The sequence below is a fragment of the Chiloscyllium plagiosum genome, unplaced genomic scaffold (genome assembly GCF_037043375.1).
Source record: "Chiloscyllium plagiosum isolate Xiang-an unplaced genomic scaffold, Cpla_swu_hap1 HiC_scaffold_19, whole genome shotgun sequence".
NCBI classification, from domain to species: domain Eukaryota; kingdom Metazoa; phylum Chordata; class Chondrichthyes; order Orectolobiformes; family Hemiscylliidae; genus Chiloscyllium; species Chiloscyllium plagiosum.
Genome location: NW_028270157.1, coordinates 77,354,643 through 77,371,554, shown reverse-complemented (window position 1 = coordinate 77,371,554; position 16,912 = coordinate 77,354,643). Strand labels below are relative to the sequence as shown.

The window sequence follows — 16,912 nt, the reverse complement described above, 5'->3', positions numbered from 1 at the left end:
GGGGGCGGAGAGGTCGGGAAGAAGATTGCAGGTTAGGAAGGCGGTGCTGAATTCGATGGATTTGACTGAGACAAGGTGGGGGGAGGGGAAATGAGGAAACTGGTGAAATCCGAGTTCATCCCTTATGGTTGGAGGGTTCCTAGGCGGAAGATGAGGCGTTCTTCCTCCAACCGTCGTGTTGTTGTGGTCTGGCGATGGAGGAGTCCAAAGACCTGCATATCCTTGGTGGAGTGGGAGGGGGAACTGAAATGTTGAGCCACAGGGTGGTTGGGTTGGTTGGTCCGGGTGTCCCAGAGGTGTTCTCTGGAATGCTCCGCAAGTAGCCGGCCTGTCTCCCTAATATAGAGGAGGCCACATCGGGTGCAGAGGATGCAATAGATGATGTGTGTGGAGGTGCAGGTGAACTTTCCTCATTCCTGAAGAAGGGCTTATGCCCGAAACGTCGATTCTCCTGTTCCCTGGATGCTGCCTGACCTGCTGCGCTTTTCCAGCAACACATTTTCAGCGCTGAAGTCTATATACACCACATCCACTGCTCGACCATCTTTGACCTGTCTTGACACCTCCTCAAAGAACTCAATAAGATTTGTGAGGCATGACCTACCCCTCACAAAGCCATGCTCACTGCCTTTAATCACACTATGTATTGTCACTACAGCATTGGACTCTTCAGTCACAAGCGACGTTGCTTCAGGGAAGCAGAAAGCTAGAACAATGAGGATACAACCCATGGTCAGCCATGACTGAAAAGAGCCTCACTATCTACTTTGGTCACAAAACAGGAAGGCAGATTATGATCTGAATGGTGGCAGTTTAGGAAAAGGTGAGGTGCAATGAGACCTGCGTGTCATGGTGGAACAGTTGCTGAAGGTTGGTATGGGGGTGCAGCGGGCAGCGAGGAAGGCTAATGGCATGTTCTCCATCACAGCGAGACGATTGGAGTATCGGAGTAGGGATGTCTTGCTGCAGTTACACAGGGCCTTGGTGAGGCCACACCTTGAGTATTGTGTACAGTTTTGATCTCCTAGTCTGAGGAAGGACGTTCTTGCTATTGAGAGAGTTCAGTGAAGGTTCACCAGACTGATTCCTGGGATGGTAGGACTGACATATGAGGAAAAACTGGATAGATTGGGCTCCTACTCACAGGAATGTAGAAGAGCGAGGGAGAAACATAAAATTGTGATGGGACTGTCCAGGCTAGATGTGAGAAGAATGTTCTTGATGTTGGGGAGGTTCAGAACAAGGGGTCACAGTCTAAGAATAAGGGGTAAGCCATTTAGGACTGAGATGAGGAAGAATTTCTTCACCCAGAGAGTTGGGAACCTGTAGAATTCTCTCACAGAGGAAGCTGTTGGGGCCAGTTCATTCGATGTATTCAAGAGGGAGCTGGACGTGGTCCTTGTGGCTAAAGGGGTATGGGGAGAGGGTGGGAATGGGATACTGAGACTGCATGATCAGCCGTGATCATATTGAATGGTGGTACAGGCTCAAAGGGCTGATTGGCCTCTCCCTGCACCAATTTTCTATGTTTCCAAACCATGAGATACAAACAAGTGAACAATTCACCGTTCCCTCCAGTACTAGGCCCTTTGAAAGTAGACAGATTTGTCACTGCATTGTGAATATGTCACATCGAGGAATACTGCAAGAAGCAGATCGATAATATCAAACAGCATGCGATAACATGAAGGAGCAGATAAATCAGGTCTGAATATCCCTGACTCCAATCAGGCCTAAAGCAGACTGAGGTACAAAAAAGACTACAGCAGAATTCCAGTCCCTTAAGGCATCTGATATATATTGTTGCTCAACAATGAGCCGCTCAGTCACCATCACGCACAAGAGCATGAGCTCCTCAGGGTTACACTTGTTGACAATGTGATAAGGTGATGGTTGACACCAGGTTCCTACCTGACACAGTGCAGCTTCAAGCAGAGACTGCTTCAAGACGGAAATGTTGCACACGTGCTCCCACTGTTTATTCAGTTCCTCCATCTGAGCTTTCAGCCAGACACAGTTGACACCTGTGTTTTTGTTCAGCTCCCTGAAGGTACGTTTCAGAGCCCTCACACAACTGGCCCGTTTGCCCAACTCCTTCTGAAAGACCTGCAGATGGACCCAGACAGAACTGAATCTGAAACTTTAGCTGTTTATCAACCAGAAGTAAGTCTCAATATTCACAGCACTCATCTGACCATGAGCTAAAAGTATGATAGAAAGTACAACAGAAATAGATAAAAAGTCCAGTTCTAAATGACTCGCGTGGCTTTGACTGAAGTGATTATTGACTCTGGGAGTCGGGGACTTTGTGAAACAGCAACTGACATTTTGAAATTCTGACAGTGATTTCAGACAAAGAAATGAAGTGGCAATGTTGCTAAGGCCTGATGATTCCTGGAGGCTTCCACTTGGCATCTATTGGCAGCTTACAATGCTCATCGTTTTTAACAGGTTTTAAGACATAATTCTGCCTTCAACAATAAGTCAATGGCACAGGGAAACTTTTTTTTATTATTTCTGGGACATGCATTTATAGCCTGTCCCTAGTTGCCCCTTGACAAGGTGGGGGTGAGCTGCCTTCTTGAACCACTGCAGTCCATGTGCTGTGGGTAGATCCACAATGTCATTAAGGAGGGAATTCCAGGATTTTGACCCAGCGACACTGAAGGAATGGCAGTGTCATAGTGGAAGGAGTCCACCAACACAACATGGTGAGCAGTCGTGTGTATTTGAATGAGACTGCAGCTACTCTGGCGAGGAGTTGATTAGTAAATTTGCAAATGACAGTAGGGTCAGCAGAGTTGGGTAGTGCTGAAGGATGTTACAGGTTATAGAGGGACATAGATAAGCTGCAGAACTGGGCTGAGACATGGTAAATAGAGTTTAATGTGGTAAAGTGTGAGGTAGTTCACTTTGGAAGAAGTAACAGGAATGCAGAGTACTGGGCTAATGGTAAAATTCTTGGCAGTGTAGATGAGCAGAGAGATCTCAGTGTCCAGGTGTGTAAATCCCTGAAAGTTGTGACCTAGTTTGATAGAGCAAAAGAAGGCATATGGTGTGTTGGTGTTTATTGGTAGTGGGATTGGGTTTCGGAGCCATGAGGTCATGATGCAGCTGTAAAAAACTCTGGTGCGGCCACATTTAGAGTATTGCATACAGTTCTGGTCACTGTCTTATAGGAAGGATGTGGAAGCTTCGGAAAGGGTTCAGAGGAGATTTACGAGGATGTTGCCTGGTATGAATGCAGGGTCTTATGAGGAAAGGCTGAGGGAACTGAGACTGTTTTCATTAGTGAGAAGAAGGTTGAGAGGTGACTTAATAGAGACATATAAGATAATCAGAGGATCAGATAGGGTGAACAGGGAGAGCCTTTTACCAAGTATGGTGACGGCGAGCACGAGGGGGCATAGCTTTAAATTGAGGGGTGATAGATATAGGACAGATGTCAGAGGTAGTTTCTTTACTCAGAGGAGGAGGGACGTGAAACGCACTGCCTGCAACAGTAATAGACTTGCTAACTTTAAGGGCTTTTAAATGATCATTGGATAAACATATGGATGAAAATGGAATAATATAAGTTAGGTGGGCTTCAGAATGATTCCTGAAGAAGGGCCTGTGCCCGAAACGTTGAATCTCCTGTTCCCTGGATGCTGCCTGACCTGCTGTGCTGTTCCAGCAATAAAGTTTCAACTTTGATCTCCAGCATCTGCAGACCTCACTTTCTCCTCTTCAGAATGGTTCCATAGATGAGCGCAACATTGAGGGCAGAAGGGCCTGTGCTGCGCTGTATTGCTCTGTTCTATGAATTAACTGTGGACAGACGTGGGGAGGTTTGTTGATCAGTTCTTCGGCATGGAGAGGGAGCAAATGTGTTGGAGGGTGAGTTGAAGGAGGGGTTGAGGGAGGTGGGAGATTGGCTGGGTGTTTGGGAGGAGAAGTTGGGAAAGGGGTCAGGTATTTAGGGTGGGGGAGGGGGTATGATGTGTATCTGGATGATAAATTCAGGCAATGAGTGCCTTCTTAAGAATATATGGGCGGCACGGTGGCACAGTGGTTAGCACTGCTGCCTCACAGCACCAGAGACCAGGGTTCAATTCCCGCCTCAGGCGACTGACTGTGTGGAGTTTGCACGTTCTCCCCGTGTCTGCGTGGGTTTCCTCCGGGTGCTCCGGTTTCCTCCCACAGTCACAAAGATGTGCAGGTCAGGTGAATTGGCCATGCTAAATTGCCCGTAGTGTTAGGTAAGGGGTAAATGTAGGGGTATGGGTGGGTTGCGCTTCGGTCGGTCGGTATGGACTTATTGGGCCGAAGGGCCTGTTTCCACACTGTAAGTAATCTAATATATAAACGCCCAGTTCAGGGAAACTGTTTGCAGGAGTCAGAGATTAGAACATAGAACATAGAACATAGAACAATACAGCACAGAACAGGCCCTTCGGCCCACGATGTTGTGCCGAACTTCTAACCTAGATTAAGTACCCATCCATGTACCTATCCAAATGCCGCTTAAAGGTCGCCAATGATTCCGACTCTACCACTCCCACGGGCAGCGCATTCCATGCCCCCACCACTCTCTGGGTAAAGAACCCACCCCTGACATCTCCCCTATACCTTCCACCCTTCACCTTAAATTTATGTCCCCTTGTAACACTCTGTTGTACCCGGGGAAAAAGTTTCTGACTGTCTACTCTATCTATTCCTCTGATCATCTTATAAACCTCTATCAAGTCACCCCTCATCCTTCGCCGTTCCAACGAGAAAAGGCCGAGAACTCTCAACCTATCCTCGTACGACTTCCTCTCCATTCCAGGCAACATCCTGGTAAATCTTCTCTGCACCCTCTCCAAAGCTTCCACATCTTTCCTAAAGTGAGGCGACCAGAACTGCACACAGTACTCCAACTGTGGCCTAACCAAAGTCCTGTACAGCTGCAACATCACTTCACGACTCTTGAATTCAATCCCTCTGCTAATGAACGATAATACTCCATAGGCCTTCTTACAAACTCTATCCACCTGAGTGGCAACCTTCAAAGATCTATGTACATAGACGCCAAGATCCCTCTGTTCCTCCACCTGACTAAGAACCCTACCATTAACCCTGTATTCCGCATTCTTATTTGTTCTTCCAAAATGGACAACCTCACACTTGGCAGGGTTGAACTCCATCTGCCACTCCTCAGCCCAGCTCTGCATCATATCTAAGTCCCTCTGCAGCCGACAACAGCCCTCCTCACTGTCCACAACTCCACTAATCTTCGTATCATCTGCAAATTTACTGACCCACCCTTCGACTCCCTCATCTAAGTCATTAATAAAAATTACAAACAGCAGAGGACCCAGAACTGATCCCTGCGGAACTCCACTTGTAACTGGGCTCCAGGCTGAATATTTACCATCTACCACCACTCTCTGCCTTCGACCGGTTAGCCAGTTTTCTATCCAATTGGCCAAATTTCCCTCTATCCCATGCCTCCTGACTTTCCGCATAAGCCTACCATGGGGAACCTTATCAAATGCCTTACTAAAATCCATGTACACTACATCCACTGCTCTTCCCTCATCCACATGCTTGGTCACCTCCTCGAAGAATTCAATAAGACTTGTAAGGCAAGACCTACCCTTCACAAATCCGTGCTGGCTGTCCCTAATCAAGCAGTGTCTTTCCAGATACTCATAAATCCTATCCCTCAGTACCCTTTCCATTACTTTGCCTACCACAGAAGTAAGACTAACAGGCCTGTAATTCCCGGGGTTATCCCTATTCCCTTTTTTGAACAGGGGCACAACATTCGCTACTCTCCAGTCCCCTGGTACCACCCCCGTTGCCAGTGAAGACGAGAAGATCATTGCCAACGGTACTGCAATTTCCTCTCTTGCTTCCCACATAATCCTAGGATATATCCCGTCAGGCCCCGGGGACTTGTCTATCCTCAAGTTGTTCAAAATGTCCAACACATCTTCCTTCCTAACAGGTATCTCTTCTAGCTTACCAGTCCATTTCACACTCTCCTCTTCTACAATACGGTCCCTCTCGTTCGTAAATACTGAAGAGAAGTACTTGTTCAAGACCTCTCCTATCTCTTCCGACTCAATACACAGTCTCCCACTACTGTCCTTGATCGGACCTACCCTCGGATGGGGGAATTCCCTAGAGCTGTTTTTGGGAGATTTAAATTTGTGATGGATCTTCCCCATGGAATTGCCAAGCCCACAGTGTCTCTGAGCTTGGACAGTGAGCTCCATTGACTAACAGTGTGTAGGGACAGGATGGAAACAGCAGATACATGAAGTGATGGATACACAATAAGAACATGAACAGTTACCTTGTGGTTCTCAATGAACGTTTTCACAGATTGGACGTCACCACTTACTCGGGCTTGCTCATTCAGTGTGACCTCTGCCCTGTACAACCAGTCCAACACCACCTGCAGAGATTCACTCAATCTACCCGAAGACAATAAAACTTCTTCAATCATGGACTGCCTGTAAAACCAGATAATACCCGTCAATAATCAATGGAAACAACCAGCTACAGGGTCAGTGCTGAGGGAGCGCTGCACTGTCAGAGGGTCAGTGCTGAGGGAGCGCTGCACTATTGGAGGGTCAGTGCTGAGGGAGCACCACACTGTCGGAGGGTCAGTGCTGAGGGAGCGCTGCACTGTCAGAGGGTCAGTGTAGAGGGAGCGCTGCACTGTCGAAGGGTCAGTGCTGAGGGAGCGCTGCACTGTCGGAGGGTCAGTGCTGAGGGAGCGCTGCACTGTCGGAGGGTCAGTGCTGAGGGAGTGCCGCACTGTCAGAGGGTCAGTGCTGAGGGAGCACTGCACTGTCAGAGGGTCAGTGCTGAGGGAGCACCACACTGTCGGAGGGTCAGTGCTGAGGGAGCGCTGCACTGTCAGAGGGTCAGTGCTGAGGGAGCGCTGCACTGTCAGAGGGTCAGTGCTGAGGGAGCGCTGCACTGTCGGAGGGTCCGTGCTGAGGGAGCGCCGCACTGTCGGAGGGTCAGTGCTGATGGAGTGCCGCACTGTCGGAGGGTCAGTGCTGAGGGAGTGCTGCACTATCGGAGGGTCAGTGCTGAGGGAGCGCTGCACTGTCAGAGGGTCAGTGCTGAGGGAGTGCCGCACTATGGAAGGGTCAGTGCAGACGGAGTGGGCACTGTCGGAGGGTCAATGCTGAGGGAGTGCCGCACTATGGGAGGGTCAGTGCAGACGGAGTGGGCACTGTCAGAGGGTCAGTGCAGAGGGAGCGCTGCACTATGGGAGGGTCAGTGCTGAGGGAGTACCGCACTGTCGGAGGGTCAGTGCTGAGGGAGTGGGCACTGTCGGAGGGTCAGTGTAGAGGGAGCGCTGCACTGTCAGAGGGTCAGTGTTGAGCAAGCGTTACACTGTTGCAGGGTCAGTGCTGAGGGAGTGCTGCATTGTCGGAGGGTCAATGTAAGGCAGTGTTGGAGATCTTGTGGTGCCTGTTGAGGGGCACTGAAGACAACATTTATCCCTGAACCAAGAGAATTGAAATCATTATCAGCACAAAAGAAAATGACACAGTATTTCCAACAAGGATACAGGACGTTCAAACAAGAAAGTCCCTCTCGTTAGTAATGTTTATTTTATTGCCACGTGGGACACCAGCATCATTGGCTGGGCCAGCATTTACTGCCCAGGAACCTATTCCGCTGTTTGAGAGACTGCGGGACTCCTGGAGGGTGTGCGGAAAATTGCTTTTCCTGAGGTGGCCTCGAACAGGAGAGGGGTCACTGGCTGTTTTTTGTCATTTACAATAATCTAGATGTTTGAAATTCTTGAGGTTGAGTGATTTTAGAGGGTCAGGAGGAAATCTGATTGAGCTCAAAAGTAAGAATGGTGTCTCATTGAGAGAAGAGATTTTTTTTTCAAAGCAGTTAAGGGGCTGAGTAAGCTCAGACGGACATGAGGGTTTGCCTTACAGTCTGTAGGTTATTAATCTGAGACAATGAAGGATCTCAGCTTTGCTCATGTATATGGAAGAGTACATCATAGTTTTATCATCGAATCTCTACAGTGTGCAAACAGGCCATTTGGCCCAACAAGTCCACACCGACCCTCCGAAGAGTAACCCACCCAGACCCATTCTTCTACCCTATTACCATAACCCACCCAGCCTGCACATCTCTGAACACTACGGGCAATTTAGCATGGCCAGTTCACCTAACCTGCACATCTTTGGACTTTGGGAGGAAACCGGAGCACCTGGAGGGAACCCACGCAGACATGGGGAGAATGTGCAAACTCCACACAGAGAGTCGCCCGAGGCTAGTATCGAACCCAGGTCCCTGGTGCTGTGAGGCAGCAGTGCTAACCAATGAGCCACTGTACCGCCCACATTGTTTTCAGGAACGATACAGGAAGAATCGGTTACACCAAAATTAAAGACTCAGGATAAGGGATTAATTCTTTGGTTCACATCACTGTAAAATGGTGGGGAATAGTCTGAAGTTCTGTTTTGCAGACCGATTCAAAATCTCTGTATTTCATGTTAAGATAGCTTCATTTCTTTGTGTGTAACAAATGTCTGTTCATGGAGAATATGCAGTGCCATTTGTCTGGGTTTCAGGGAATGATGACCACAGTAATGTCCAAAGTGATTTTTTTTTCTCATTCGCACATGAGATGTGGGTGTCACTGGTTGGGCCGGTATTTATTACCCGTCCCTAATTGCCCCTTGTGAGGGTGGGGGTGAGCTGCCTTCCTGACCCGCTGCAGTTCACCTCCTTGAGTTGACCCACAATGCCTTTAGGAGGGAATTCTCAGACCTGGTGACAATGAAGGAATGGTGATATGTTTCCAAGTTAGGATAGTGAGTGGCTGGGAGGGGAACTTGCAGGGGGTGGTGTTCCCATGTATCTGCTGCCCTTGCCCTTCTAGATGGAAGTGGTCGTGGGTTTGGAAGGTGCTGTCTGAGGATCTTTGGTAAATTTCTGTGTATGGCTTGATTTTCTGGACCAATTCATTGAGGAACCAAGTGGAGAACATGCAGTCCTAAACCAGGTACTATGTAATGCGAAAGAAATAAGTGGATGGATTCAAACAGAGAAACTGATTGGCAGACGGGAAACCAAGGTGGACTAAATGGGTCGTTGACCAAATGGCAGACAGTGTGCAGTGCTGCGTTCCAGGGTTCACTGAGGTCCCCACCACTGGGTCCCTTGTTGTTTGTGATTTATATAAATGATGTGGATGAAATGTTGATGATGGAAAGATTGGTCTGGTGGATGTCAGTGAGTAGGAAGGTCTTTGGTTACAGAACAGTATGACCCAGTTGGTCAGGTGGATAGATCAGTGGCAGATGGAATTTGAGCTTGATAAATGTGAAGTGATGCACTTTGAAAGAAGATGAGGGAATATTCAATGTCAGGGTACTCGGAAGCTCAGAGGGATCTTGGAGTGTTTATCCACAGATCCCTGAATGTGAATCAATACCTGCACAGAGATTTTCCATTCAGGCTGTTCCAGTGTTCACTCAGGTCTGTCACCTGCTCCTGCAGATCTTCCCGGTCGCCTGGATGTTCTGCTTTGTCCATTAGCGCCTTCCCGATTCTCAATGTCACTTCATAAACTGCCCTTTTCCCTCGCAGCTCTTTCATTAATTCCTGAATTCAAAAGCCAACAATTCTTACATTTTCACATTTAAAATAATGTTTGTGGGACACTGTGACAGTGAACAGGACACATGGGGAGTGAACATAGAACATTCCAGAGTGGTACAGATCCTTCGGCCCTCGATGTTGCTCCGACCTGTGAAAACAATCTGAAGCCTATCTAACCTACACTATTCCATTCTCATCCATATATTTATCCAATGACCATTTAAATGTCCTTAATGTTGGCAAGTCTACCACTGTTGCAGGCAGTACGTTCCACCCCCCAAATACTCTGAGTAAAGAACCTGCCTCTGACATCTGTCTTAAATCTCTCACCCCTCAATTTGTAGTTATGTCCCCTCGTACAAGCTGATGTCATCATCCTAGGAAAAAGTCTTTCACTGTCTACCCTATCTAATCCTCTGACCATCTTGTATGGCTCTATCAAATCCCCCCTTAGCCTTCTTCTTTCCAATGAGAACACACCCAAGTCCCTCAGCCTTTCCTCATAAGATCTTCCCTCCAGACCAGGCAACATCCTGGTAAATCTCCTCTGCACCTTTTCCAATGCTTCCACATCCTTCCCAAAATATGGGGACCAGAACTGTACACAATATTCCAAGTGAGGCCGCACTAACGTTTTGTATAGTTGCAGCATAACATCATGACTCCAGAACTCAATCCTACCAATGAAAGCTAACACACCGTATGCCTTCTTAACAGCACTATCCACCTGGGTGGCAACTTTCAGGGATCTATGTACATGGACTCCAAGATCCCTCTGCACATCCACACTACCAAGAATCTTTCCATCGACCCAGTACTCTGCCTTCCTGTTATTCTTCCCAAAGCGCGTCACCTCACATTTATTTTCCCTGATCCTATTTGCCAATGACTTCTCATGGACAGAGATTTAACTTTAGTAAACCACAGCTCCCTCACTCAACCACTTCCTCCATGCCTGACAGATGTCAGAGGCAGGTTCCTTACTCAGAGAGTGGTAAGGGCGTGGAATGCCCTACCTGCTAATGTAGTTAACTCAGCCACATTAGGGAGATTTAAACAATCCTTAGATAAGCACATGGATGATGATGGGATAGTGTTGGGGGACGAGCTGAGAATAGTTCACAGGTCGGCGCAACATCGAGGGACGAAGGGCCAGTTCTGCGCTGGATTGTTCTATGTTGAAACAGTGAATGGGTTTATGGGGAGTGAATAGGGTACACGGAGTGAACGGGGCACACGGAGTGAATGGGGCACACGGAGTGAACGGGGCACACGCAAAGTGACCGGGGCACACGCAAAGTGACCGGGGCACACGGAGTGAACAGGGCACACGGAACATGAACAGGGCACACGGAAAGTGAACAGGGCACATGGATTGAATGGTTCACACGCAAAGTGACCGGGGCACACAGAGTGAACAGGGCAGACGGAAAGTGAACGGGGCACACGGAAAGTGAACAGGGCACACGGAGTGAACAGGGCACACGGAGTGAACAGGGCAGACGGAAAGTGAACGGGGCACACAGAAAGTGAATGGGGCACACGCAAAGTGAACGGGGCACACGGAAAGTAAACAGGGCACACGGAGTGAACAGGGCACACAGAAAGTGAACAGGGCACACGGAAAGTGAATGGGGCACACGCAAAGTGAACAGGGCACACGGAAAGTGAACAGGGCACACAGAAAGTGAACAGGGCACACGGAAAATGAATGGGGCACACGCAAAGTGAACAGGGCACACGGAAAGTGAACAGGGCACACGGAAAGTGAATGGGGCACACGGAGTGAACGGGGCACACGGAAAGAGGACGTGGCACACAGAGTGAACGGGGCACACGGAAAGTGAACAGGGCACACGGAAAGTAAACGGGGCACACGGAGTGAACGGGGCACACGGAAAGAGGACGTGGCACACGGAAAGTGAACGGGGCACATGGAAAGTGAACGGGGCACACGGAAAGTGAACCAGGCACACGGAAAGTGAACAGAGCACACGGAAAGTGAACAGGAAACACGGAAAGTGAACGGGGCACACGCAAAGTGAACGGGGCACACGGAAAGTGAACGGGGCACACGGAAAGTGAACGGAGCAAACGCAAAGTGAATGGGGCACACGGAAAGTGAACCAGGCACACGGAAAGTGAACCAGGCACACGGAAAGTGAACCAGGCACACGGAAAGTGAACAGAGCACACGGAAAGTCAACGGGGCACACGGAAAGTGAACCAGGCACACGGAAAGTGAACAGAGCACACGGAAAGTGAACAGGAAACACGGAAAGTGAACGGGGCACGCGCAAAGTAAATGGGGCACACGGAAAGTGAACAGGGCACACGGAACGTGAACGGGGCACACGGAAAGTGAACGGAGCACATGGATTGAACCATTCACACGCAAAGTGAACCGGGCACACAGAGTGAACGGGGCACACGGATTGAACGGGGCACACGGAAAGTGAACAGGGCACACGGAAAGTGAATGGGGCACACGGAAAGTGAACAGGGCACACGGAAAGTGAACAGAGCACACGGAAAGTGAACAGGAAACACGGAAAGTGAACGGGGCACATGCAAAGTGAATGAGGCACACGGAACATGAACAGGGCACACGGAAAGTGAACGGGGCACACGCAAAGTGAACGGGGCACACAGAGAGAATGCGGCACACGGAAAGTGAACAGGGCACACGGAGTAAACGGGGCACATGGAAAGTGAACGGGGCACACGGAAAGTGAACGGAGCAAACGCAAAGTGAATGGGGCACACGGAAAGTGAACAGGGCACACGGAACGTGAACGGGGCACACGGAAAGTGAACGGAGCACATGGATTGAACCATTCACACGCAAAGTGAACCGGGCACACAGAGTGAACGGGGCACACGGATTGAACGGGGCACATGAAAAGTGAACAGGGCACACGGAAAGTGAACGGGGCACACGCAAAGTGAACGGGGCACACAGAGAGAATGCGGCACACGGAAAGTGAACAGGGCACACGGAGTAAACGGGGCACATGGAAAGTGAACGGGGCACACGGAAAGTGAACGGGGCACAGGCAAAGTGAACGGGGCACACGGAGTGAACAGGGCACATGGAAAGTGACCGGGGCACACACAAAGTGAATGGGGCACACGGAAAATGAACAGGGCACACGGAACGTGAACAGGGCACACGGAAAGTGAACGGAGCACATGGATTGAACCGTTCACACGCAAAGTGAACCGGGCACACAGAGAGAACGGGGCACACGGATTGAACGGGGCACACGGAAAGTGAACGGGACACACGGAAAGTGAACAGGGCACACGGAAAGTGAACTCGGCACATGGAGTGAACGGGGCACATAGAAAGTAAACGTGGCACACGGAAAGTGAACGGGGCACACGGAGTGAACAGGGCACACAGAAAGTGAACGGGGCACACGGAAAGTGAACGGGGCACATGGAAAGTGAACAGGACACAGGGACTGAACGGGGCACACGCAAAGTGAACCGGGCACACGGAAAGTGAACGGGGCACACGGAAAGTGAACAGGGCAAACGCAAAGTGAATGGGGCACACGGAAAGTGAACGGGGCACACGGAACGTGAACGGGGCAAACGGAAAGTGAACGGGGCACATGGAGTGAACAGGGCACACAGAAAGTGAACGGGGCACACGGAAAGTGAACCAGGCACACGGAAAGTGAACAGAGCACACGGAAAGTGAACAGGAAACACGGAAAGTGAACGGGGCACACGCAAAGTGAATGAGGCACACGGAACATGATCAGGGCACACGCAAAGTGAATGGGGCACACGCAAAGTGAACAGGATACACGGACTGAACGGGGCACTCGCAAAGTGAACCGGGCACACGGAAAGTGAACGGGGCACACAGAAAGTGAACGGGGCACACGGAAAGCGAACGGGGCACATGGAAAGTGAACGGGGCACACGGAAAGTGAACCAGGCACACGGAAAGTGAACAGAGCACACGGAAAGTGAACAGGAAACACGGAAAGTGAACGGGGCACACGCAAAGTGAATGAGGCACACGGAACATGAACAGGGCACACGCAAAGTGAATGGGGCACACGCAAAGTGAACAGGATACACGGACTGAACGGGGCACTCGCAAAGTGAACCGGGCACACGGAAAGTGAACGGGGCACACAGAGTGAACAGGACACAGGGACTGAACGGGGCACACGCAAAGTGAACTGGGCACACGGAAAGTGAACGGGGCACACGGAAAGTGAACAGGGCAAACGCAAAGTGAATGTGGCACACGGAAAGTGAACAGGGCACATGGAACGTGAACGGGGCACACGGAAAGTGAACGGAGCACATGGATTGAACCATTCACACGCAAAGTGAACCGGGCACACAGAGTGAACGGGGCACACGGATTGAACGGGGCACACGGAAAGTGAACAGGGCACATGGAGTGAACGGGGCACACGGAAAGTGAACGGGGCACACGGAAAGTGAACAGGGCACACGGAAAGTGAACGGGGCACACGCAAAGTGACCGGGGCACACGCAAAGTGAACGGGGCACACGGAGTGAACGGGGCACACGGAAAGTGAACAGGGCACACACAAAGTGAATGGGGCACACGGAAAATGAACAGGGCACACGGAACGTGAACGGGGCACACGGAAAGTGAACAGAGCACATGGATTGAACCGTTCACACGCAAAGTGAACCGGGCACACAGAGAGAACGGGGCACACGGATTGAACGGGGCACACGGAAAGTGAACGGGACACACGGAAAGTGAACAGGGCACACGGAAAGTGAACTCGGCACATGGAAAGTGAACGGGGCACATGGAGTGAACAGGGCACACGGAACGTGAACGGGGCACACGGAACGTGAACGGGGCACATGGAAAGTGAACGGGGCACATGGAGTGAACAGGGCACACGGAACGTGAACGGGGCACACGGAAAGTGAACGGGGCACACGGAAAGTGAACCAGGCACACGGAAAGTGAACAGGAAACACGGAAAGTGAACGGGGCACACGCAAAGTGAACGGATGACACGGAAATTGAACGGGGTACACGGAGAGTGAACTAAACACATGGATTGAACCGTTCACACGCAAAGTGAACCGGACACACAGAGAGAACGGGGCACACGGATTGAACAAGGCACACGGAAAGTGAACGGGGCACACAGAGGGAACGGGGCACACGGAGTGAACAGGGCACACGGAAAGTGAACGGGGCACACGGAAAGTGAACAGGGCACACGGAACGTAAACGGGGCACACGGAGTGAACGTGGCACACAGAAAGAGAAAGGGCACATGGATAGTGAACGGGGCATACGCAAAGTGAACCAGGCACACAGAGTGAACGGGGGACACGGTGTGAACAGGGCACACGGAGTGAACATGGGCACATGGAATGTGAACGGGGCACACGCAAAGTGAACGGTGCACACGGAAAGTAAACAGGGCACACGCAAAGTGAATGGGGCACACGGAAAATGAACAGGGCACACGGAGTGAACAGGGCACACGCAAAGTGAACGGGGCACACGGAGTGAACGGGGCACACGGAGTGAACAGGGCACATGGAAAGTGAACGGGGCACACGGAAAGTGAACAGGGCACACGCAAAGTGAACGGGGCACGCGGAAAGTGAACGAGGCACACGGAGTGAACAGGGCACACGGAAAGTGAACGGGGCACACGGAGTGAACAGGGCACACGCAAAATGAACAGGGCACACGGAGTGAACAGAGCACACGCAAAGTGAACGGGGCACACGGAGTGAACGGGGCACACGGAGTGAACAGGGCACATGGAAAGTGAACGGGGCACACGGAAAGTGAACGAGGCACACGGAGTGTACGGGGCACACGTAGTGAACAGGGCGCACAGAAAGTGAACAGGGCACACGGAACGTAAACGGGGCACACGGAGTGAACGTGGCACACGCAAAGTGAACGGGGCACACAAAAAGTGAATGGGGCACAAGGAGTGAACGGGCCACACGGAAAGTGAACGGGGCACACGGAAAGTGAATGAGGAACACGGAGTGAACAGGGTACACGGAAAGTGAACGGGGCACACGCAAAGTGAACGGGGCACACACAAAGTGAACCAGGCACACAGAGTGAACGGGGCACACGGAGTGAACATGGCACACGGAGAGTGAACAGGGCACACGGAAAGTGAACGGGGCACACGGAAAGTGAATGAGGAACACGGAGTGAACAGGGTACACGGATAGTGAACGGGGCACACGCAAAGTGAACGGGGCACACACAAAGTGAACCAGGCACACAGAGTGAACGGGGCACACGGAGTGAACATGGCACACGGAGAGTGAACGGGGCACACGGAAAGTAAACGGGGCACATGGTGTGAACAGGGCACACGGAGTGAACATGGGCACATGGAATGTGAACGGGGCACACGCAAAGTGAACAGGAAACACGGAAAGTGAACGGGGCACACGGAAAATGAACGGGGCACACGGAGTGAACGGGGCACACGGAAAGTAAACGGGGCACACGGTGTGAACAGGGCACACGGAGTGAACATGGGCACATGGAATGTGAACGGGGCACACGCAAAGTGAACAGGAAACACGGAGAGTGAACAGGGCACTCGGAAAGTGAACGGGGCACACGGAAAATGAAAGGGGCACACGGAGTGAACAGGGCACACGGAGTGAACATGGGCACATGGAATGTGAACGGGGCACACGCAAAGTGAACGGTGCACACGGAAAGTAAACGGGGCACACGGAAAGTGAATGGGGCTCACGGAAAGTGAACAGGAAACACGGAAAGTGAATGGGGCACACGGAGTGAACGGGGCACACGCAAAGTGAACGGGGCACACGGGAAGTAAACAGGGCACAGCAAAGTGAATGGGGCACACGGAAAATGAACAGGGCACATGGAGTGAACAGGGCACACGCAAAGTGAACGGGGCACACGGAGTGAACGGGGCACACAGAGAGAACGGGGCACACGGATTGAACGGGGCACACGGAGTGAATGGGGCACACGGAGTGAATGGGGCACACGGAAAGTGAATGGGGCACATGGAAAGTGAACGGGGCACACGGAAAGTAAACGGGGCACACGGTGTGAACAGGGCACACGGAGTGAACATGGGCACATGGAATGTGAACGGGGCACACGCAAAGTGAACAGGAAACACGTAAAGTGAACGGGGCACACGCAAAGTGAACGGGGCACATGGAAAGTAAACGGGGCACACCGAAAGTAAACAGGGCACACGGAAAGTGAATGGGGCACACGGAAAGTGAACAGGAAACACGG

At 51.0% G+C, this 16,912-nt stretch overlaps 1 protein-coding gene across 2 annotated transcripts in view; it reads right to left on the bottom strand.

Moving 5' to 3' along the window:
* Window positions 1–16,912, bottom strand: part of LOC148146819 (microtubule-actin cross-linking factor 1, isoforms 6/7-like) — a 125,837-nt gene that overhangs the window by 68,113 nt on the left and 40,812 nt on the right. For both annotated transcript variants that reach the window (XM_087996921.1, XM_087996922.1), the window contains exons 5-7: window positions 9,455–9,624; window positions 6,326–6,485; window positions 1,912–2,106 (exon numbers count right to left, since the gene is read on the bottom strand). In XM_087996921.1, the coding sequence (XP_087853047.1) occupies window positions 1,912–2,106; window positions 6,326–6,485; window positions 9,455–9,624 (525 nt within the window). The remainder of the gene's footprint in view (window positions 1–1,911; window positions 2,107–6,325; window positions 6,486–9,454; window positions 9,625–16,912) is intronic.